This window comes from Lytechinus pictus, chromosome 15, assembly GCF_037042905.1.
Source record: "Lytechinus pictus isolate F3 Inbred chromosome 15, Lp3.0, whole genome shotgun sequence".
NCBI lineage: Eukaryota > Metazoa > Echinodermata > Echinoidea > Temnopleuroida > Toxopneustidae > Lytechinus > Lytechinus pictus.
The window spans coordinates 19,176,388-19,202,057 of NC_087259.1; the positions used below are offsets into that span (position 1 = coordinate 19,176,388).

General features: G+C 35.9%; 1 protein-coding gene across 1 annotated transcript; it reads left to right on the top strand.

Annotated features, from left to right (window-relative positions):
• Positions 1-25,274, top strand: LOC135156781 (far upstream element-binding protein 1-like). Its single transcript, XM_064110127.1, has 17 exons — positions 1-19; positions 1,058-1,115; positions 1,536-1,680; positions 2,507-2,605; positions 5,758-5,817; positions 6,351-6,377; positions 6,782-6,887; positions 7,205-7,308; positions 8,895-9,141; positions 9,598-9,764; positions 10,002-10,111; positions 10,210-10,212; positions 10,637-10,715; positions 11,547-11,754; positions 14,711-14,773; positions 15,615-15,730; positions 23,327-25,274. The coding sequence occupies exons 1-17, from the start codon at positions 16-18 to the stop codon at positions 23,333-23,335; spliced, it is 1,605 nt and encodes a 534-aa protein (XP_063966197.1). The 5' UTR covers positions 1-15; the 3' UTR covers positions 23,336-25,274.
• The last annotated feature ends 396 nt before the right edge of the window (positions 25,275-25,670 follow it).

Consider the following 25,670-nt stretch of genomic DNA (forward strand, 5'->3'; position numbering starts at 1 on the left):
GTTTTGTACATTTATATGAGTTAGCTAATTTGCACTATTTATTTTTACTATTATGAGTGTGTGTCGATATATACAGAGATTTTTTTAAAAGTCCACACATCCTAGCTGGGAACAATACATTTTACTCTCTTAATCATTTCATATTTACAATGATAGAACAATTTATATTTTACCACAAATCAATTAGCAAAGTAAAATAACAGAAAACAAGATTTACATACAAGATGTACAAAGTGAAAGTGACTTAGTGGTAGTGGCTGCAGAATTAGTGATATTTCAGAAGTTTGTTGTATTAATTTTTAATGTTTTTCTTTATATTTTGGGGGCCACCAAACTTTAATATCGAGTCATCAAAACAAATAATTTGAAGGTTTTGGTGGCCCGAACGGGCCACCACTAAAAAAAGTTAATGTGGAACCTTGCCTGTCGGATGTAAAAATTACAGTGAGCACAACAAAATAATGAGATGTATAGTAGGAAAGTACATAGCGGGTATGAATAGGATTTTTTGTCTAAAAATAGGATTTTTTGGGTGAAATAATAGGATTTTTTGTCAAGTGTGGTTGGCAGCTCTGCTCTGGATATCGTCCGTTATCTACACAATCGTTATACATGTTGATTTTGGGTATTGGATATATGTACCATTAAAGTACATTGAGAATTGATATGCAAAAGTGTTTATTGAACAGGTTTATTTTGCAATGAATGTCACTGCAACACTCTTAGGTTTTGACTTCATTGACATCTGGATTCATTGCTTGCAGTCATGCCCTTCTTTGAGACAAATCAGATCTTTCATTGCAAAGAATACCCCCTGATTATCCATGTGTAAACATCACCACAAATGGTGTAAAATTATTTTGGAGAATATTCTCTTTCAGGGCACATATCAAACTTTTGCGTTAATGACCTTTTTTTTTCAATCGATTGGCGATTTGTGAGGTGTAAAGTTTTTCTGGTTTCACTGAGTATATTGCCCTCATAAGATTTATATTTCAACTAATGCTTTTTTTCTATTGAGTTACCATATTTTCACTATTTCTGATATTTTTTTCAGAAAATGGGATGCCAAGCGACAGACAAGTCACTCTGACCGGAACACCCGAGTCTGTTAAGTATGTTTCTTTGTATTCAGTTTTTTTTTTTTTTTTTTTGTATGCTGCTTTGCACAAGGTCTATTTTATAATGTGTAATTCATATTTTATTTTCTTGGTAAGCACTGGCAGTGTAATCGTTAACTTAGCCCAGTTTACCCAAAATAGATTTTTGTGATTAACTTTTTATCATCTACTCTCTAGAATTGATTGTAAGACTAATTCTTGAGCTCGATCATCCCTTGATAAGTGCAAGTTATGAAATTCATGCTTGTCTTTGTTTATCACCATTTGTTTCACCCATGATTAACTACCTACAGTTAACCACAGGTTAAAACTATGATTTAACCATGCATGTACACAAGTGAAAATTAGCCTTTGTATTTTCTGTTACTGTTTGTACAATTCATTTATTGGTTGATCCATTATTGTACTCCATAGATATGCCCAGTCACTCATCCTTGATATAGTAAAGAAAACCAGTCAGAATGAAGCAGAAGGAAATACGACTGTTGAAATGCTCATTCCTCCAACGAAGGTCGGCCTGGTCATAGGAAAAGGAGGAGAAATGATAAAGCAACTTCAGGCAAGTTACCCCTCTCTGATTATTAGGAAGACTTTTTCACAGTGCAGTAGTTTTCAGTGCCTCATGAATTCCACTTAAATAGCGATCTCCATGATTTTTTTTTTGTCTCGCCTGAACAAAGTTTTTGTCTCACCCTAATGAATTTCGGCAGAGAACTAGTGATTACTTTTCCTGTTGGTCAAAAAAAAGAAAAAGAAGATCATTGGGTAATACCACATGTGTGTTCAAGAGGATGATAAGATCAAAGGTCATCTAGGGGTCAAAAGATCATATTGCATATTTTATTAATCGCAAAATCAGGCGAGACTTTATGATCCACTTTGTGTAAGTATAAAGACATGGGATTTGGGTGAGAAATCCCCTCTCCCCCCCCCCCCAAAAAAAAAAAAGCTTTTCTGTTGACGCTTTGTTCCCAACAAAAATTGGCATGCGTATTACCCCTTATGAAATCTAGAAAATTGTAGTCATTTGTTTCAGTATATTTGAAATGCCATTTTGAATTAATGACGCTAAGTTATTTATCACATCAAAGATAGGCACCATCGTTAAATAAAGCTTCACATTTTTTTTTCCATTCATGAATATAGATAACTTTCCCCAAGTCTCTTTGGACCACAACAATCTGTTTGTCTTAAAAAAATAAACCTAGAAGAGGTTTATGTGTTTGAACAATATAGTAAAAGGTGTGCTTTGTGAATATGTTAATGCAAGTCTACCTTCATATATATGGAGGGCATGTGAATGTCACATGAAATGTGCATTCAGATTGTTTTCCTGTGAAATGAATGTATCTAATCCTTGTATTGGGTACATGTTGATGTTATAGGACCGATCTGGAGTAAGGATGGTTATGATTCAAGATGGTCCAGTGAACACAGGCATGTCCAAACCCCTCAGGATGACAGGGGATCCTCAAAAGATAGAGGTAGGTTCAGCTGCAAGACGGTACTCTTAACAGCTTCTTAAACATAGGGTGTATGAATTGTCGTGTTACAGGCCCTGCCGCCTAGTACATGTACTACATCCCTATGAACATGTACCCCTATTCCAACCCCGATTGTAACTGCAATTTTTCTAATTAAATCATAACTTTAGAAACCTTTCATGGAGTCCGAATAAAAGAAAAAATACTTCTATATACCAGAGGTGGCGGTAAGCCCTTTTGATGACATTGACGTTCAATTTTAAGGAACTCTTTTACCTTGTTCGTTTTCAATAACAAAGTGCTCAGAATCTATGTCCCACAGTAGCTCAGTGCAGTATTTTGACATTTTTCGTTAAAATACATAGAAGCCTTTCTTTCTTGATTTCATGCATAAGAAAATGTCTGAATCTTGTTCTCGAAATGTAGGGTGTAACATATAGGCAGACAGATTATCTGCTTTATTAATCCTTTTACACTGCCTGCTAAATAACGTGTGTGAAACCCATAAGAATTCCTATTGCACAAGATATGCATGTAGGGATAGTGATTTTCCATTGAGCGCACTTTGAGAAACGTACGTCCACATAGACGACTGATACGAGATGACGTCATTTTTTGGCCTGCCATATGCCACGGGTCCTCACACACGTCCACTATCAGAATCGAGAACCTCGCCACATCCATGTTGCGGTTCCTCCTAAATCATAGTCGACGTGCACGTGAGTGACGTCATTTTAACCGTTCAAGCCCAGCATGAAGATCAACCTTTCCCTTTTAAAACACAGTTTTCAGTGACTTTTCACAAAATTAATGTAAGTTGTATGATGCATTATGTTTGTCATATTTGAAATTGCTTTCTGATCTCCAAAACATATATCGATATATATCCTATCTCGCGTAAAAAGGAATCAAAGCAAGTGAAGGACAAGTGTGCACAAGTTGCACCTTCGAACTACCCGACTGGGTCGCCAGGCGATGGTACGCCAGATCTTCCGGGTCGGGCAGCGTGTCATGACCCGCTGGTTATCGCGCTGTTTCACGTGGACGTACGTACACGTACAAGTCGAGTAAAATCTAAAGTATTCACATCTGCAGTGAACAAAGGCAAAGGCAGACGACGAAGTTGATTCAAACGATCAGAGGACTGCTACGTCGTTCTCGTTCACTGCTCCTAAAACTCTCTATTTACTGGAAAATTAATTTGTTTTGGTTCCTCGCTTTTAATGTGAAAATTCATTGAATTTAACCTTTACAAAACAAAGTTTTTGCTGTGTATCTTCTCTAACGAAATTGACCCCCCCCCCCAAAAAAAAAAGTACATGGCACTATCAGACCTGCCAACCAGTACGTAGCCGTATTTAGTACGTTTTTGCAACCAAAATACGGCAGTACGTTTTTTCTTTGAAAAATATGTTTTTTTGTAAAAAAAAAAAAAAAAAAAACGTTTCATAAAACTTACACAAATATGGTTATTAGATCAATGTAATTTCAGGTAACTTTTTTTTTCAATCATTTTGTTATAACCAGGGTGAAGATATACACATGTTTTAATGTTTTTTTGTTTCATCTGCAAGAGCAGTGCGCATTTTAGCTTGCATGCAGCTTGAGGGAAAAATACAGTTTTTTTTTAATCCCAGAATACAGTTTTTCATTCCCAGCTATATAGAGGTTGGCAGGTCTGCATATTTATCTCACACTGTAAAAATACTGATTTTTTTGTCAAAATACTGATTTTGGGGGATAAGAATACTGAAAATGCAAAATACAACTTGGCAGCTCTGCACTATTCCATTTCATTACTATATTATATTAATGTAAGTACCCTAAAACAGTTGTGCATGGTGTAAAGGATATAAACTGAATATGTGTTGCATTGGATAATTTACAGATTTTTCCATCAGACAGAGCTGCCAAGTAGGGTTTTATCCCATTATGTAGTATTTTTTTAGGGAAAGTGACACCAAATAGTATTTTCCCCTAGAAATAGAATTTTGAAACTTAAAAGAATGACTTTTTTAATTAAGGAAAAATTAGGATTTTAGGTTTAAAAATGGGATAAAAAGATTTAAAAAAAAGAAGATTTTTTCACAATTCAAGTTGGCAGCTCTGATCAGAATTTAATTTGATCAGGTACCTGATCAAAATTAAAGTATCTGTTTATTTTTGTCTTGTTCATATTAAAAGCCTTCTTAACCCTAAACAGACTGGGCTATTTTGATGCCTAAGAAGACTGGCCAGGGGGGGGGGGGGCTGATGATCTCGGCCGTCGACCGTGCAATTGCGACCAAAATTGGCACGTGCGTTACCCATGGCATAATCTCCAAGACTGTAGGATCAAATTTTCCAAAAAATCTCGTAATTTATTAATTACCGTATGCTAATTTATTCGTAAAATCAAAGATTTGCTCTAATTAACTAAATTTAGATGGTAGATGGACTTAGGCGACCTGCATGTTATGCTGGAGTCGGAGGTCACATGGTAAGGTCAATGGTCATTTTCAGGTCAATGTTAAAGTTTACATGCAAGACTCTCTTATGACACCGAACTCCGCAACCGTAAGTCACTTTTCAACCAAACTTGGATGATAGATGGACTTGGGGGACCTGCATGTTGTGCTGCAGTCGGAGGTCACATGGTAAGGTCAAAGGTCATTTTCAGGTCAACGTTAAAGTTTACATGCAAGACTTTCTTATGACACCTAACTCCGCAACCGTAAGTCACTTTTCAACCAAACGTACTTGGATGGTAGATGTACTTAGTTGACCTGCATGTAATACTGCAGTCAGAGGTCACATGGTAAGGTCAAAGGATATTTTCGGGTTAACATTAAAGTTTACTTGCAAGACTTTTATGACAAGTTTTATTCCATCCCAGTCATTTCACAATGAAGTTTCGTTACAATTCTGTTGCGTGCCCTCGCAAATCACGATATTTCTGGTTATTTTCATAAGTGGGCGAGACACAAAATCGCTTTTGCCTTGTTTAACATTTGTAATATGGGATGATATTTGGATGTAATTTCATTTCTGCCCCTTTACCAATGCTAAAGATGGGCTTTAAATTATAAGAGAGAACACTTGAGAAATCATTGTTCAGTTTCACACAAATCGTCTTTTTGCTTTGATAACCTTTCTAACCGTTTTACCTTTAGGAGGCAAAGAGGATGGTCAGTGAGGTGATGGAGAATGCCAAGAACAATGAGAGTGGTGGGGTAAGTACATACCCGTTATTGTTCTAAACATCACATTCCGTGTTCTCTGGTGACATGCAAAACATAATCAAGGGCTGATTCAAAATGTTTAAATGTCGTTCAAATCTGACTGTTAAAGCAGAAAAGTTTACCTATTTTCACAACTGTTTAGCCGTATATAAATCTAGGGCCTTGGGGGAAAAAATCTTCCCCAAAAGTTGCTGAAATTTCACATTTTACATTTTACATCTCTACGTTCATGAAATTGCCATCTATTTTCCATATTGACTTGAAATTGTTATGATTTAGTTGGAAATTAAACTACTGAACAAATGAAGGATATTCACCTCTTTCTTGACTCTGAAAGATCATTTTCTAATGTTACACTCTGTAAGTATTGTATTCCATCATGTAGACTTTCATGTTGTTGACCAATTGTAAAATGATAAAAAACAATTTTTTTTAGTTGATGTTACACTCTTGCAACTCCATGAAAGTCTACATGTGACTGACTTTCTCTTATTGCAAAATATTTTTTTTCTCTCCCTTTGCAGGACTTTTACCGAGCTGATAGCGAAACGGTTTGTGCTTCTGTTTGATCTATAATTTGAGTTCTTTACATTGTTGATTTTTACTTCAATATTACCTTCAAGAATCTGAGTGTATATATTTTTATATGATTCCTTGAGAATTATACTTTGAGTACTTTGTAACATAAGGTTGAAAAGTTTGAAAGAAATCGGACAAGGAACATATTGGATGTTTGAAAACTGAATTTTAAGTCACTGTTAATCTTAGATTTTTCACTTATCTAGTTTTACAATGCTTAATATTGACAAAGTGTGAAACCATTTTTCTTGTCTGATGTAGGACCTTGCATTTTATTGCTACTTTCAACATTGGGATAGATTGGGGGAATCTTTTTTAGCAATACCTCTTATTTCTTCATGTTGTTTAATGATCCGTATTTGTTTACCCGTAACAGGAAGTGGTTGTTCCAAAGCATGCTGTTGGCATGGTAATTGGACGTAAAGGAGAAATGATTAAGAGGATCCAAGAGCAAACGGGGGCTCGCGTCCAGTTCAAAGAAGGTAAGTTGCTGCTAAGGAGTTTGTTCCCCACTGAACATCTGCATGCTTATGTCACATTAACATATCTAAGCACCATTAGTGGTACAGGAATGTACTTGCAGCAATCACTGATTTTATGGGAAAATGTGTATAAAGCTGGTATATTTGTATAATTTCAAAGGGTCCTGATTTTCTACTTTTTTGCTTGTAACCCTTCTACTTAGTTGTCATAGAATTTGATGCGTAATCATGGTTCAGGATTTTGAAAAATCAAAACAAGCAAATCCTCTTGGTACTGTTATGCAATTCAAGTTTTGTCAATTGTTTCATTCAAATAGATGGAGGCCGGGATGCCCCAAAACGTACTGCCCTCATCAAAGGCTCTCAGGAGAGTGTACAAAGGGCTGAAACAATGGTACGAGAAATGGTCAACAATGCAAGGGTAAGATGTTCTTTTGTTATATCCACCTTTGGACTTCTCTAAGAAGATTCGTAGAATATTTTTCTTTGTGATAAAGCACTACATATATCTGCTAAACACTATAATCTTATTGGCAAAAACAGAAACATGTTGCATGACTTTTTTTCCTTCAAGTCTCATGCAACTTATAAGACCAAATTCGCAACCTCATACACTGATTTCAGTAGCTTGCTACAGTTCTCGTTTGTATGAAGTGCAAAACCAATGTTCTGATTTCTACTGAATAATGTCTTTGATTAACAATTCTGTATGTTTTATGCATCATGCTAGAGCCCTGCATCTAATTGTTCTTTGTGGGTGCAGGGTGTATTCTTGATGCCACAGAAACCTGCCTTGAATCTTTCAAAGGCTTTACCCTGAAATTTGTGGGTACGGCTTTCAGAGTCATGTCAACAGAGAGTATTTTCAGAAGTTTGTGAAAAATGATGAGTTAATTAATGATCAGATTAATAGATTAATGGAATATTTTGTCACAAAGTCCCTTCTAGGGCTGGGACTAAAACCCGGGTACCCAGGTCCCGCCCGGAAGCCTCGGGTACTCAGGTAGAAAAATCAATACCCGATACCCGAAATTGCTTACCAATATAACATAAATGTATATGATTTGTATTGCATAGTGCAAGACATGATTGTAACTCATCACAAAAGTACCCAAGTCTCATTTTGAATCTCACCAATTACCCTCGGAATATCTATAAATCAACAAGTTTCTCAAGTTGTGACTGAGATCGTTCAGTTGTCGCCATGTTTCTTTTTGCAGCTTGAGCATAAGAAGCGCCAGCCAATCACGTTCGTGTTACCATTTTCAGTTCATCATTAACCGAAAATGGTAACACGGTCGTGATTGGCTGGCGCATTCGACACTCCAAACATGGAAATCAATTGAATTTATGCACATAGCGATAGATTCTACAAACTCACAAGCACGATGCAATACAATGCTACTTTGTAAGATTTTGATGGAAAAGCACAAAGTAATCAAAATTTGCTTACCCATGTGATATCAGTGAGAAAACATATCCTCCTAGAAAACCTTTAATAATTCATATAAAAATAGGAAATTGGAATTCTAGGTCGATTTAGGAACGAGGTGATCGAGTATTGCGAAATTGTTTTGATGGAATACTGCATGGGGCACGAGAGGCTTGTACTGCGCATGCTTATTATTTTCATTCATAAATTGGCTTGCGGCAGTAGCTGGATGACGTTACCTATGCCACTGTGTTATGGGGGTTGTTCCACTCACACCAGTCTTTTTCATGCAACATGATTTTCGGGTACCCGCCCGAAAATTACCCCGGGTACCCGAAGACAAAAATACCCGTAAGTCCCGGGCCTAGTCCCTTCAAAATAAACTGCCAAAAATTTGAGGAGCTAGGTAGCAGATATGTCACCATTTCACATTTGAAGAACGTAAAGCATGCATTTTGATTGTGATATCATTTTGAATAAATGTAAAACTCCCGAATAGTTCATTTCATAGGCAGTTGTGCAACCCTTTAAAAATTATTTTAAGTGTTTATCATCTGTAAATGTCCTCCCTTTAGGAGAATAGAATGCAAATGGATGGCCCTGACATGGGCGGACCTGGCCCATGGATGGGTGACCGTGGTAGGGGGCGTGGTCGAGGCGGTGGTGGACCAAACTTTGGCAACAGGGGAGGCGGCAACAGGGGAGGAGACTTTGGTGGCATGGGAGGCCCCATGGGTGGTGGCAGAGGAGGAGGTGCACCTGGTGGTCCAGCCCACGAACACCATGTACCCGCTGGAAAATGTGGCTTGGTCATTGGCAGAGGTAAAGTGTCTAATATATTTGGTTTATGCTCATAACCTATTTCAGATTATATTCATATGAATTCAAGTATTGATGATGTATTGATTTCCTTTCTTTATTTTGGTCTTATTTCATGTAAACAAATATGTCACGAGATTTAGATTTAGAATATTTTTAGCGCAGTATATTTAGTTTTTTTTTTCTAGTTTATGTGCTTACCTGAACATGTAAATTGCAGAAAACTCACCATATTTGATGTTTTGTTTCCTCTTTTGCCATTTGCTTGACATTGTCATACATTCTTTGAATGTAAATATCCTATGAACGCAATCTATGGATTCTGAAAAAAAATGTCATACAAACACACACACACACATGCATTACAAACAAAATATTCAAACTATCTTGGATGTGATGATGATAACTGATGTCGCTGGAACTACTTCTTGGTAATGACGATTGGATGGGCTGATGCAGGCGGTGAGAACATCAGAGCTATCATGTCCCAGTCAGGAGCACATGTAGAGATTAGCCATGGTCAACATCCACCAGGACAGAAGGCCTTCCTCATCTCAGGTGACCCGGAGCAAGTCGACTATGCCAGGAGCCTGATCGATGAAAAAGTCGATGGGTACGTAGGTGGAGCTTGGGTTTTGGTTGGTAATAAAAGATGATTGGAGGGGGTGGGATTAAGGGGTTGATGAGATTAACATTTTATTTTTTTATCATGTTCAAGCAGGGTATCTCAATAGATATATACAAGTTCAATGAAACTATGGAAAAAAATTTGAAGTGTATGTATTCTGTAGACAAGTAAATGCGAAATTCCAATTTCTGGATTTTCCATTACGAAGTTCCTTCTTTTCATGGTTTGCTTACAGGGACCTGGCGGTCCAGGAGGACCAGGTGGACTTGGAGGACCTGGTGGACCAGGTGGCCCAGGAGGTGGACCCGGTGGTCCTCAGGGACCCCGATTTGGTGGTCCGCCAGGGTGAGTCTTTTTTTATTACCAATATTGTTTATGCATTCCTTTGCAGTGAAGGATAGAACTGTTGCCTTGTAGGCGCCTTGTTTACATAATGGATATAGGAGGTAGTATATAAGGTGAAATGTAATAGGGGTTGGAAATAAATGCAAAAAAAATTATTCCATTCTTACTGATGAAAGTTTCTGGATGTCATTTTGAGAATGTGAAGAAGATGTTCTTTAATCATGTTTGCCTTATATCCCTTTCATTCTGCGGAAAATAAGATAGATTTATAACTTTTCATTGTTTGTGGAAAGTGAAATAATTCACATTTGCACCAGGTAGTTGACTAAAGAAAGAATATAAAAATTATAATTGTGAGAAATAAAGGGGGAACAAGAAGAGGGAAGGGGGGAGTTGATATGGTAGTTTGTATTTGGTGCCTTTTAAACCCTGATGCCTACCTTGTTATTATGATTATGTCGGTGATTTTGATGGTGACTCATAGACTATGACACTATCTTTTTTTTAAATTTGTTTATATTGCAGTGGTCCTCAACAACCACCAGTCCAAGGGTACAATAACCAACAGGGATGGAATACATACAACCAGTGGCAGCAACAACAGGTAAGAACTGCAGCTTGTTGATTAGGACTTCATATATTTGTTGTGGCGACAGTTGCTCTGATCAGATAAGCTTGAACCCATCTCAAATCCCATCCTACATCCTATTCTGAAGAAAGACGCCCTTTCACAACCATAAACTCTATGCCATCTCAGAAATAAAGAGCAATTGTTGCAGGAGCAAATGACAGGTCCCTGTCGATTAGGACCACTGTTTCTTTTAAAAGGTGTTGGGACTGTCTGACATGGTCAGCTCTGAAAATTTCATTGGAATCATTGTTTCGATTTGCTGACAATGACAATTCCTCAGTGCTTACTGTTTACCTGTTTCACCAGTCCGACTGTATAGTGTATAGCTGAATGTTGAAAAAATTGCTTGTTTAGAAGTAGCATCAGGGCAATAATTCCATAAAGTATGTATGACCATGCCGTATGTGTGACCTTCCTGAAATGACTTTTGTCCTGTTTTCTTCATTCAATTACAGATTTCAATAGAATAGAAATGAGGGTTAGACACCCAAAACTTAAATATCGCCCATCTTTCAAAGTCAATCTGTGCAATATCATTCCATACTGTACAATCTACAATATTATTAGTCGTATCAGTTCTAACATGCAAAATGCAAAAAGTGTCACAACTTACCCCGCCTTCCCCTACTGTTTATATTTATTCTCCATGAAAATTATACAAAATGCAAGTAAGAAAGATGTCTTCTCTGAGCTAGGAGGATGTGCAGAATCCAATAGAGTGATTGTCCTCATGACACAGAAGTTGTGAACTTGTTTTTGGGAAGAAATTAATTATTGCTATCTCCTTTTGATGTGAATATCGAGCAGCCACAGCAGCAGCCACCCCAACAACAGGCCCCTCAACAAGCCCCTGATGCTTCCGGTTACGGAGACAGCAACCCTTATGCCGCTTACTACCAGCAATACTATCACCAGCAGCAGCAGCAGGCTCCTACCAGCCAGCCGGCCAGCACTGTGCAGACCAACCCAAGCACCTCTGCCCCACAGTCTACCGATGCTCAGCAAGGTCAAGGTGAGTGGGGTCACTGGAACCCTTTATCATTGTCTGTTGGTGTAGTGCCTTGCGGTGCAGTGCGGTGAGAAGTATCCTCAAGAATGTGTTTTCCCTGATGGTGTCACTATCCTTTCAGTTTTTATTTAGTTTGTTTTACATTTAAAATCTCATGAGCAGATCTCCATTGGACTTTACCATTCGTTAAACAACCAGGATGGTGTTGTAGAATTCGGAAGTACTGTTGACTTATCAAGGACTGGAATAGGGAAAGCCTCAAGTGAGGTTTGGGGGCTATTTTGTTTTAGAAACCCTGCTAGGCCCGTATAGATCTTATGCATTGACGTCATCGGGCCTCCACCTTGAGGTCATTGCCTTGCATGCATTGGTGATCTGCAGCTGGCGCATCTCTAACAACCTCATTTATGTGTATTCCTATATCCTCTGAGGGAGGGCACCTTGAGATTACGAAGTCTCATGCATAAGGTTTATTACAAAGGTTTGCAAGTGATGTTTGAAGCAACTCAAATGGAACATTCTTCTTGATTAACCTTGGCTGTTTGCTGATTAATCACAAACTTTTCTTATGTTTTCCCGGTCTAAATGCATTATCCTGAACCCTGCTTTAGTTCTGTATGTAATTCCAGGGTGTACGGATAGATGCTAGAACAAAGACAGGATTCGCTAACACTACTCTGATACATCTGTGGGTAGAGTTTGATAGTAGGCCTGTCAACATTTCTCTGTCGTTGAATATGGTGTTGTGTCATAAAGCTGCTCGTAAATTACATGCCACCTTACGCATAATAAGTGACCTATTATTGGTTGCCAAATCAAGGTCAAAGCCAATCTTTGTTGACAAGGGTTACCGGAAATTCCCTCCCACTATGTTAAAATGGGGGGAAAACTCTGTGCCTAACTCAGAGCTTCCAAGTCTCCCGGATCCTGCGGGAGAATACTGGATTTCGATCCAATCTCCCGTTCTCCCGACCCCATGCCAAAATCTCCCGGATAATTGTGATTTTTAGCTGTTAAATTGTAAAATTCATACAAACGACTGTTTTACGAGTCTCGCATGTTCAACTCCCTTTACACCCACGTGGAATTTCCTTATCACATTTTCATTTTACCCAGTTACTTTTACCAGTTTTTGTATAATCGTACATTGATTTCCAATGTAAATGAAGATAATTTTACCGAACGACTGGTGAATTAGTCTAACAAGCAATATTTTTTTTTCTGGTTCTGCAATGTGCATGTGCGTGATGGAAACACTTTAGCGGCACTCCATGCCTATGCCCCCCGACGCGCCCCGGCGCGGCATTGCCTAGTCTCCGGCAGACTGCGCCGCGGCAGGAGGCGAGAAGGGAAGTCCGATGTATTTTTCGGAAGCTTGTGTGCGCTTTATTCGAGCTGAAACTGTGGATCAACGATGGGTTACTATTATAATTACACCCTGACTTTTAGGAATAATTTTATTGACAATCCTGAAGAACAGAAGCAAAGTGGAGATTTTTTTTGCCTACTTTTACTTGGGTTGATCGGATTCAGACATTTTCTCTTTCGTGAGTGAGCTAGCCTGGCGCTGGCTGGCTGTGCGTGCTTGCTACAAAAAGGCAATTTTCACAGGAATCCCTCGGCCCTCAGACTTTAAACAGGCCACATATTATAAGTCTTTACAGGGCCAGGCAAGCTCATCTTCCACTACTGCAGCCCTTTCCCCCTCTGGACAATAAAGGTATTTTCTTGTTGAATGCATTCTTTTGTGAATCATTTTAATTTTTATGTTCTACTCTGTATTGCCTGAAATCAGGCTTGAACTTATTTTTTTAGTCAATGACAGACAATTCTTTATTTCATGAAATCTTTCTAATGTGCATTTAATCTATGTGCCAAAAGTTTTGATGGTTTAGACAGCTGTCGGATACTATCAAATGTTGTTTCTTAATGAGTTTTGCTACCCAAAACTCCCGTCCGTGGGACATTTCGCCGCGCGCTCCCTCACAAAATCATACCTCCTCGAAATCTTCTGGATTCTATCATCCCAATGTTGGCAGCTCTGCTAACTTTCAAAGAACTTTATGAAACATAAGCCCATGTTTACACATGGATCAGCATTGACTTTTGAATCTGATTTTGTAATCCCCCCCCCCTTTCAGTGAGTGCTGTGACACTAGTTCAAACTTACATCTTTGAGTGATATACATGTACCCATTGAAGTGTCTTGTACATTTGAAAATAGGGTATGAATGTTTCGGATCTGGCACAATGATGGAGGCATGAATTGTGGCTGTGCTGAGATGAAAAACCATCTATTTAATTATTCATTTCAAGTTGGTTGGGTTTATAAAGATAAACTTAAATCTCAGATTTGTTGCTGGAAAGGAGGACTGACAAGAGGCAAGGCGGTGCTTCTTTAAGGAACAATTTACGATGATGAGAGTCATGCTTCTGTGTGCTGTAACCTGCAATCTATGCAGAATAGTTGTTGTATATGCACTGTTATGCTTGCTAATATCAAATTCTGCTTAAATGATCTTGAGCAGCTCTTTCACACATCACTTTTACATGACTTGGTAAAACAAGTCGAATGTATTACAATGCTAACGACAAAGCTCTTGTGTGTTGTGTGAGTGTGGCAGGGAAGGGGAGGTATCCTTACAAACCAGGTTCCATTTTATTAAGACTTGTTATAATAACAGTTGCTCAATTTCTATAACAAATTTTACTAGCAACCAATCAGATTGAAGGATTTCAGTAGCTTTTAACTGTTGCAAATTTGTTAGTATACAAGTTTTATGAAATTAGCCCCAGATGAAAAGTTTGATAGCGGTCATTTGATCCGTTGGATCTGAATTAGATGAAGGCAGGCTGCTCTCTGAATAAAACCAGTATTTAAGTTTTTAAATCATTCAACTTACCATCTCTTCTTTTTTTTTTCATTTCCCCAATTTTGTTTTCGTTTTGTGAAATGTAGCCAATAACGCTGCCGGCAATCAAGACACGTACCGCCAGTGGGTCGAGTACTACAAAAATCAAGGTACTGCAAGTTACATGTAACTCAAATTATGAAGTAGATTAGTTATATTACCCTAACAGTGCTTGTGTACTAACATGTTATTAGACAATTCGGAAAAAAACTTTGGTATATACGGGTGGGGGAAAATGGGTAAAACTTTGGTATGGAATAATCTAGTTTTGCATTAAGCAGCCTGTCCGCAAATTCATAAAACAATGGGTATAGATTTGTGTTGAGCATAATTATTCCTTTACCCAAAAGCATAATCACCCAGTTGCATAAACAAATTCATCTTCAGCAAGCATTCAAAAGAAAATTATTAAATTATTTTATTTGTTTTATACCTTTTTTAGAAGCTTTGGACCACCTCTCTACTACTTGGAGCATTGCTGGGATTAGCAGAGTGATATAAATTTTCCTCTTCATTTATCTTTGACTTCTAGATAACGTGCCAATACAGAAAGACAGGGAGAGGTGGAAAAATGTATATTTACATAAGTGGATATGATTGGTCCCATAAGCAAATGAATAGAAACAAAACCATTTTGACCCTTTGCATTCTTAGAATTCCTGGTATATGTTTAACATATAAAATACAAGTACATATTCCTAATACGTTTAGGGTGTGCCCTTTTGCAAGAACCCCTCTGGATGTCCTCTTACCATCTTATCTTCCCATTGTTGCGAACGGGTAAACAATAACGAGGATCGGGCAAGGCTGCCAGGCAATCCTGTATCATGTGGCAGATGACAGCCTCAGGACTCTTAAAACGGTACCTGAGGGCCACAACTTGAACAGGAGAACTGTTTCTGATGATGCATTCTGTTGACTTCTCCTTTCTTTGCCTCCTTTGTTGTATAGCTGCTACCCAGGGAGGCCAACAGCCCCAGGACTACTCTCAACAATGGATGGAGTACTTTCAGCAGCAAGCTATGATCATGAACCAACCTAACCAGGGACAGACACCCACGCCACAGGTAAGTAATACATAAATAAATATACACAAACATATCCATTTATTGGCTCACAAATTTTGTAATTCCTACAGGCATTTCAAGAAGGTATACATTTTGTCAGGGATTTCAGGCTTTATATTGTACAGCACATATGGGAATGTTACCTTTTATTGGCCCAATATCAGGCCCAATGACTAAAACTGGCTGGCATCCCTGCATTGAATATATATACCTTATTTACATATCAATCCAAATGCTTCAAAGTTATTCCTTCACAATTACTATACACTTCTATTATATTTGCAGACTGAACTAAGTTGTTTCCAGGTTTGATATCGTATAGAGTTTTCATGATGTGGGTTATGGGATGCCAGGATGAACAATTGCGTTTTTTATTTTATTTTTTAGATCTCTACTTGGTTATATACTATTTATTCTTCCCTTCCCCCACAAAATAAACTTGCTTTGATTTTTTCTGATCAGAGTATATCCCCCAACTCAATAGTTTTCAGTCTGGAAGGAAGAAAGGGGTGAGGGGTGGCAGTGAGGAGAGAGATTGGAAAAGGATAAAAATTGAAAAGTTTATCTAGTGGATCAAAATGACATCAATAGTTTACTTCATACCTCCCAGCAGTAGAAGTAACTTTGCATTAAGTAGGCCTGTCGAAACTTATGTTGCTGAATGAACTGTTGTGCATTTGTATGGATCAGTACTCTTGCATAGCAGGGTTTTGAAAATAATTGTCTGGAGCGCTAAATTTCTCTAACTGAAAGAAAAATGATTTGAGCGGAAGTTATTGATCGAGTGTGAAAGCTGTTTTGTGTGAAGCTTTTTTTTTCACCTTGGGATTCTGGGGGCGAAAAATGGGCCGTGTCTTTTGGCAGAAATCCTGCGAGTCTCTTTGTCATTGCTAATCCGTCACACTTCTTCATTGACCAAAACGATGGAGAGTGCAGCAGGGAAGTTGCTGGGAAAGATATGTAATGGGATTCCTGCCCCAAAATGCTGCATATTTTTTTTTTTTTTTTATTGGGGGGGGGGGGTGTTACTGTGCTTTTAATAGTCTTAATGGTGAGATAAGTATTGAAATTAAAGCTTGTCTAAAGTATCATGTTTTTAATAATAGTGGTAGCTTCCAATCAAATTCTTCGATTGAACTGTATGTCAAAGAGTGTGTGTGAAATTTGCGTGTACGAGTTTGTATGAGGTATTGGTTATTATTTTCAGGAACAGAGAAGAGTGGACAGTATTTTTGAGGGTTTTCTTTTGTGTGTAATTTATTGATTGGTTGCCTGTATGTGTGTGTGTGTGTGTTTTTTCTTTTCTTTCTGACCTTGAATCAAATTTCCGCCATCAATTCTTTGCTTACTGATGCATATTATACTGAAGAAGTCTGAAGGCAAGTCCATCCCTGGGAATTAATTTCTTTGAATAATAGCATAACATTTGAGAAAAAAAGTTACAATAGGAAAAAAAAAATGATAAAAAATCCTGCCTTTGTAGCATGCAGTAAAATAATGGGAGAAAACACAAGTAAAGCATTGCATTCAACTAAATTGAGCATTTAACTAAAAAAACAAAAGGACATCTTCTTGGCCAGTTTCAAAATGACTAAATTTGTAGTATTTTGAGACCACTTGTTATACTATGTCTTATCCAGAAGTTATAGCCTTTCAATAGTATAGATAGGAATTAGGATGCCTTTTGATCTCAAGATATAATTACATCAATTGAAGACTTTGAAGTATTCAATTTCTCTTTTCTATTACTCATATCATGCTAAAAGTATTGTCTGAAACAATAACAATATGAATCAATTAACTTTTGTGTTTCAAGTGGACTTCATTGAATGAGACCATTTCTGTATTCCTATAATGTTTCTACTTCTAGTTTCTTCTTTGTGCACCGGTTGCTCTTTTTTAATTCATTTAGGTCAACTATATAAAGCTAGATTAGGGATCTTCTTTTTTGCCAAAGTCTCTAATAAAACATAACCTTTTATAAATTATTGTATTGCATTTTATTTCTATATTTGATTGAATATCTCTCGTGATAAGATCTAGACTTTCTAATTTGATTTTCGTGGGAATTATATGCAATTATTTGGAGGATTATTGATGAAGTTATCATTTGTGCTCATTATTTCCCCAGAATGATCAGCATTTGCATCAATTATTTATTCCCCACATTTATGCCCTCTTATGACATTCAATATTATCGTTTGTCTTTTTACATGACCATGGTGCTCCAATATTAATGTACATTGCACTTTGCTCACTTATTTGTATGCAAGAAATTTTGCAAATTTCTTTTTCAGGCTAATTAGCAGCTCCATTCCTTTCCTCAATTGAAGGTAAGATAAAAAAGATAATAAAAAAATTTGAATTTTATGACTTTGATGGATTGCTTTTGTATTGCCATATTCAAGTTGACTTTTGAATTTATGATTCTTGATATTTTACATGGATATATGCAAGATTTTGTTGTCATTCTCAAGTCTAAAACATTGCATTTTATCAACATTTTATGTATTATGATATAATGTAATTGAGATGAAAAAAAAATGGTAAAGACTTTGATATTAGCGGTTAACTGGTTAATCGCTAGAAATTTGGGGAAACTGAATTTTGCTCAGGAAGTTATTTTGTTTTAAGAGGAAGGGGCTGCTTTGGTTTGCTACATAATTTCACATTAATTTTATTTTGAATTATTACCTCTATTGTAATTAATTTTCCAATTTGTGGTAACATTTATTTTATTATAAAGAAAATGCATCAAGATTTTGATAATCCTTTTTTTATATAACATAAGGAAAAGAAGTTTCTAGTGGTTGATCAGTTAACTGTTAATTATTTATTTTCAATATAACAAATAAAATGTAATTTTATTGTTTTTGATATATTGATGCATTTTATATTGATGCCAAAAATATTGAATTCTGATTTCATTCTAACACATAATTAAAATCTGGTCACTTTCCATCACTTGCATGTTTATACATTATTGACAAATGACAATCGTGATTACGCAACTATCAATATTTAACTTGTTAAGGCTTCTTGACACTTTAAAAGGAATTCCAGTTCTACTTTTGGGGCAGGGGTGGTAATCATAAATCAGAATGTTTTTCAAGGAAGGACACGATTTGAGTTTGAATAACCTTTGTGCAATTACATTAATAGAGCCAGCTTTGTTGATTTCTTTATGGGCTATTCCCTGGTTTTTCATGGTTATACATGTATCATTGATGATAATACCATTAATGTAGTATAAACATACATGTATTTGGAATGTTTATAAAATGCTGATTTTATTGTTTTGTTTTCTCCTTTTCCTTGGATTTTGCAATGGTAATTGATATTGCCCTTTTTAACTTGATACACCACCGATCACATTGAATTTATTGAAAGTTATCCTTGAATTCAGATATTTTTGTCTCATTCTCTCGCTCTTTTATCTCTCTATTGTTTGATGTTTCATATTGATTGATTGTATTATAGTTTTAAAATGACATAAGATGAATTTTAGAGCTCTATCTAGTCATTAAAACTCTTTAAAAAATATTTAGTTGGGTATTTGGAAGGAAAATGTAATTATTTACTTCTTTGATTAAATGGTATGTGCAGGGTTGCAGGTTTTGTGAATTGAGAGAAGTACATTTACAGTTACCATTTAGCACTATTTTTATACTTGACTAACTTTGGTTTAACATATGTTTAGAAAGCTAATATTAAAGTTCTTGAGTCTTGATTATGTTAATGGTGAAAATTATTATGATGCATATGTTGTATGCTTGAAACCAATTGCTCTGAATTGTTTTAGATTCTTCGGAAACTCACATAGGTTGGATTATTTTAATTGATTGTTTCACAAATTTCCTTTTTTTTTATGTGCGAAGTGGTATCGTTCCTAATTTTGTTTCTTAATTTTAAGAAATGATGCATCTTTTTTTTATTAATACTTTCAAATAAATGAATACTTGAATCGGTTCTTTCTAAATCCGGGGACTAATAGTCTCATCATTGCTTCGGAAAGTTTTCAGCAACAACAAGACATTCCAATTACCATGTTGTGACATCCAACAATTACATGTAGTTAATTGAAACCAAGGATTAAACAAAAATTGTTTTAAGAATGTCAACTTGTAGATGCTGACAACCTCATGAAATCATGCCATGATGATCTTCAATTATGCTTTCATTTATTGACCGTAGCCCCCTGTTTGCCCAACCAGAATTCATGCTCCGGAGCTGAACATGATATTCAATGTCTTCTTTCTTAGTCATGCATATTTAATGAAGTTTGTGTATATTAAGTCTCAACTTCAGCAAAGTGCCAGTTGATTCTGCTTTACACACCAGACAAATGCTTCCTGAAAAAATTGTAAAAATTAGGTTCCGTCATACTTCCAAATATGCATTTTACATTAGTTTATTCCTTCCATTTGCATCGGAATGTTCTGGTGGGATTTGCCCCTATTGTATTGACATTTGAATGTTTGATGAGTACTGTATTTGAGAGATATGTGACTGCGTATGCATTTATTTTGATATTGATATTTGTTTCACACCTTTGATTCATGTTGCTGGATGTTACGAAGGAAGCGCAGCTCCCATCTAAAGTTTGATAGAAAATAAGTTTATAGTTGTACACTTTACCACTGACTGTACTTCTAAATGCATTGTATGGATTATCATTATTCAGTACTCCATTACAATCTGGACGAATGGGACTGGTCTCTGGGACACCAATTTTTATTATATTTCTCTGCAATTTTTTTTTCTGTTTTTTTACAGATCTGCATAATCTTAATAAGGATTAATATGGGTTTATAAATATTTAGTGCAATACTGTCTTGTTTGTATTCATGAATATGGCTTCGGTTAGTTGTAGATACCATTTTGTACGAAGTTCAGAGAATTATATTACTTTTCAATTTATATTACCACTTAAAACGATGGGGAAGTTGGTTGGGATCGGCCTTTTTAGTTTACACAAACATTTGTGTAGCATCTACATGGATGTAACAAGATATCTCAGTAGGGAAAATTTCTGTAAAATCTGGAAAGATATATATTGGTGATTTATTGATCATGTCAATGGTGGTGGTGTTGCTGTTGATTATAGAGATAGTGGCTTACTCTGCCTTGCCTGGCATTGCAGTAATGTTACCTCTTTTATCTTGCCATCATTCCAGCCAGCTTCCCTTTTGTTAATTGTTATGTTTTTTTTTTTTTGAGGGGGGGGGGGTGGTGTTGGTCGTCTAACACACAGAGCCTTGTCTAGGGCTGAATCAAACTGTTAAACAGATTCAAAGATTCAAATGAAATCAATTTTGATTTAAATGAACATTGTTTCCTATCGAAGTCCATTTAAAAGCTTTAGGCAATCTAAACGGGGAAGGGGGGGTGCCTGATAATCATTTTTTTGTTTAATTCAAACAGTTGGATAACATAAGTCTTTTTAACCCCCCCCCCCCCCCCCCAAAAAAAAAAGACAGAAAAATTAATGACTCAGCTCTAGTCTTAACTTCCAAAATCTTACATCCTGTCACATTATTGTTCCAGGGCTATTATGCAATCAAGGTTAAACTTGGAATGTATATACTTAGTGGGGATGACAGTCCGCAAGCCCCTGTGTTAATGAGCAAATGAGCAAGATTTATCCAAGTCCTCTCGTGGCTGAATTCATGTCCCTGCAAAATCTCGTGAATTGTGAGACTTTCTTTCTCAAAGAATTTAACCACTTTCTCCTTGAGTAATATTGATTATTTTTGTTCCATGGGCAAGAGTAAATGTTACTCTTTTATATTGGTCATTTCTTTTGAATGAAATATTTTGATAAATAAGTGGATTTTTTACCTAAAAAGATGCATCAAACAGAATTTTCTTCCTCTGTTTTCACTTGCAAATTGTGCAACATTTTGTGTTTTAGGCACCAACATTATTTATATCATCAGAAAGCTCAAACTCTATACTTTCTTACAATGTCACTCTTGATATGTGGCATCTTTTAGATGGGTCAGCAGCCAGCTTTTTCCATCAAGATGCAAGACAAGATTTCTGAAATTTCTGAGTAACATAAAATCCAGAGTTCTGATTGGCTGAATACTGTTTTCAAAACAAACAGGCGCGGGTAATTTGAAGAGATTACCACATGGTGAGTGTGACCTTGCAGAGGCCCAGTGTGGGGAACATTGGAATTTGCGTGGGTGTGTGGTCTATATGACCAATCAGAGCGCAGTATTCTTGTTTTTGAGCTGCAAAATGTACTTGGCCTATGAAAAGCTGGCTGCTGACCCATCTAAAATACATCTTCTTATAAAAATTATATCATATTAAAGCTAAGATCTTCAGCTTTATCATGATTTAAAAATCATTTGTGCCCAAACAGAAATTAAGTGTGAAAACAACAACTTTTGTTGCATGAAAACAAATATTTTGTTCATGTTTTAGATCAAAAGTTTTTCCTATATTACAACATTCTTTTAAAAATCCAAACACATGACCTAAAAGAATGATTCTTCTTCTTTACAAAGATACCAAAAACATGAAATTTGGTCAATATTTAGAGCAGCAATGGCCGAATAAAAAGAGGTGTTTTGGTCCGTACCAAGCTCATTAACTGTGCAAAAACCCTCGAGTCATGAATATCACTTGGATAAAAGAAGCTACTTTTTCAGGGCTTGCGGACTGATGATACATAATGGTAAATTTTCATACTGCAACAATCACTTCTTAAACATTGGGCATTATCAGTTTGTGCATTACATAATACATGTGCGCAAGTTGCGCCGGCCTTTAGTCCATTGCGATAATCCAGATATATTGGTTGACCACAGTATTTCAACACCATTCATTGATTAATGTGTTTCTTTTTCAAAATGATTACAAACGTCATCGAAACATAGTTTTCCTGGGATCACACTGGTAGATACGCTGATTTCATATTCATGCTTATTTTTTCTTGCGCTATTTCTTTTGTTTTTCAATTTCTAGAGGCTTGTAGTGTGTGCTTATAGGCCTTTAAAAAAAATAAGTGGTCAACTTGCAAGGAAAATTAGGTCTCATGATATGCTATGATGTTGGCACATGTATTATGAAACACACAAATCAATAATGGATTACTTGAGATAGACTGACATAAATATCAATCATGAACATTTATCTCTTCTAGAATGCCTTTGGCCCGTATTATGAAGTCGGGTTTACAGTTGTGGTTTAAGTATGGATAGATAATTCTTACATAAATCACTACAGTAGAGATACCATATTTCAGCTCATTAGGCTCTCAAATCATTCATAATTGTCTAGGATGTATAAAAAGATGATTTTCTTCACCATCGATGAATCAGGAAAGAGCACAGCAAACATAAACATACAACTGAATAAAAATGTTGACACTTTTGGCTTCCCATAATTTCAGCGCAGAGTTAGACCATGGTCTAACCTGACTTCAGGATACGGGCCTTTGAGTTTAAATACATGTACATATTCTTCAACTTAATATTGTGTATACCTTGCAGGCCTAACGACTCTTCTCTCTACAGGTGCAGAAGGAACCCCTTGGAAACCCATTTTGCAATATTTTTGTTTCATGTTCTTATATATTCGCAGGGTCAGTGAGGCAGTTTTAAAGTATCTCTTCTCACGAATTCTTCAACACTTCGTTAGAATCATGATATGCATTGCTGGTATAGATTTGCCGATACACATATTCCTTGCTTTTTTTGTTTATGGTAGTACAAGCCAATGGAGATTGGCGTTCAGAGGGTAGACTTTTTTATGTAACATTTAGGATCGTATCACAGATAATTAAAATTGTAATGCAGTAGAGTCAGAAGTTGGAAAAAAGAATGTAAATAGAGTTTTTGCTGTTTTGTCAATATGACTTTTTTATTCAATGTGTTTATTCCCATTTCCCCCCTGTGCCTGAAGGACTAATAGGTTACGTATATTTTGATGTTGTATATCACAGTTATGGTATGTAAGAGTTGTTTGTAGTGTTTTACACTTATTATTCCATTATGACAGATTAATTCAGTGAATATGTAAGCCATGTAAATATTTAAATGTACCTAGACTTATGTGTATACTATTATATTGAGGCCTAGGCCCCTATGAGTAGTACATGTATTATTTCTATTCATCGTGATATAAATTTTCCAACGTATGGGCATGAGTACATGATTGATTTTTAAAATGAAAACTGATAACATATAACTTGCATCTAGTATCTTTAATGCAATGCCAAATTTTATTTTTATTTTTTGCTCTCTTAAATACATGTGCATATTTGTATTTAAGAGAGATGTCACTTTGCGTTGTTATTTAAGCGGTATTTTGAATTGTTGAGTTCTTTTCCCTTGCAGTAGGAGGTGAACTGGGCTATTGCTTGTATCGGACGGTTCACACCCACGCAGTGCTGAAAAGTGTAAGTGGATAAGAAAAAAAAATGCAATAATGTTTTTATTGTCATGAACATTGTGTATCAAAATAATACATATGCTATAAATTATTTAAAATAATATTTCATCTTATTACCGATCGCAGACATTTGACTTTTTTCCTTGTTTCCCATTTTGTTGATATATATTTTTTTGTGATCAGAAATTAATCAAAAATTTGGACTAAATGATTTCATCCTGTGCTATTATTGAAATGATTATGTTTTTCGTATTCACCTCGTCATTCAAATATAGTACTTCTGACAATCATATGTTTAAAATGCATTTACTTATTTAATCTAAAATGTGTCTTATGTTTTTGAATGATACAAGACTTGTAATTTGCAATTTTTTTCTCATTGCGCGATATAAATGTTCCTCTTTTTTCCATTTGAAAATGAAAAATCATGTACTTTATGCTGCCGTATGGTATAGAAATGAGTGTCATTTGCGTTGATGTATTATTATTTGAGACATGTAACATTGATGTGGAAACCTGTATTTTGTAGATAACTATCTGATATGCTCTTTAACTGCAAATCTAATACATGTACAATTAAGCTATGAATAAATTATGAAAAAAAAGCAGGGAAGTGGTTTTAAATGATGCATATATATACTCTGGTGGACGTGCTGACTCGATGAGGCTTGGAAGTATGTTGATCTACATGTACCAGAATATCGTCAATGAAGTATTTCTTCGTAACAATGGTAAGATCGTAGTTTTAAGATTGTTTATGTCCTTAATAATGCAATGCCAACCTTTTTTGTATATTGCGTATTTTGAAAGAAAATGCTTTTTCTCGTAAAAAAAAAATAGTTAAAATTATAAATTCCAACAAAGTGTATATGAAACTTGTCTTTTTTTTCTTTTGTCATGAAATGTTACTTTTATTCAATACCGTTTACATGTTTAATATTTGAAAATTGTGAATACACTATATCATTGAAGGGACATGTCTGATATATGATGTTATGTAAAAGATGACTATAAATGACCATAGAGGACTACATGTGCTATTGCATTTTGACTTTTTACTGTTATATTTTCATATAATTCCTCATGTAATTGATTGATTGATAAGGTGAAATATAAAACTTTTTTTATTGTGTTGAAACATATTTGCAGTATTCTTTAAAATCTGAGTCTTATTCATGAATTTAAAAGATCACTGTATTGTAACATTGTTAAGGTTTACATCTATTTCTCATGTTCCCCATTAGTACTGAAGTATTTTGCATGGTGTAAAAGTGTATATTTGAATGTAGAAAGGAATAAGGGAGACACATTTGTGTCTCTTTTATATTGGCTTCATTGATTCTTTTTAAATATCGAATAAAAGCAAGTTGCTCTGGTTGATTTAAGTTATGTCTCGATCTACTTTATCATTGTACTTTGAGTGCTGGAGTTGTGTAAAGGGAGTCCATTCTGACATTAAATTTCGAGGAGAAAGGGTGAGATGTTTTTCTAAGTCTAGACTAAACTTGGCAACATTTTTTTTCATATATTGTTC

Coding starts and splice junctions, on each gene's coding strand:
- LOC135156781 (XM_064110127.1), top strand. Junction 1,681..2,506: donor AAATGATAAAGCAACTTCAG/GCAAGTTACCCC, acceptor TTGATGTTATAG/GACCGATCTGGAGTAAGGAT. Junction 7,309..8,894: donor AAATGGTCAACAATGCAAGG/GTAAGATGTTCT, acceptor TCCTCCCTTTAG/GAGAATAGAATGCAAATGGA.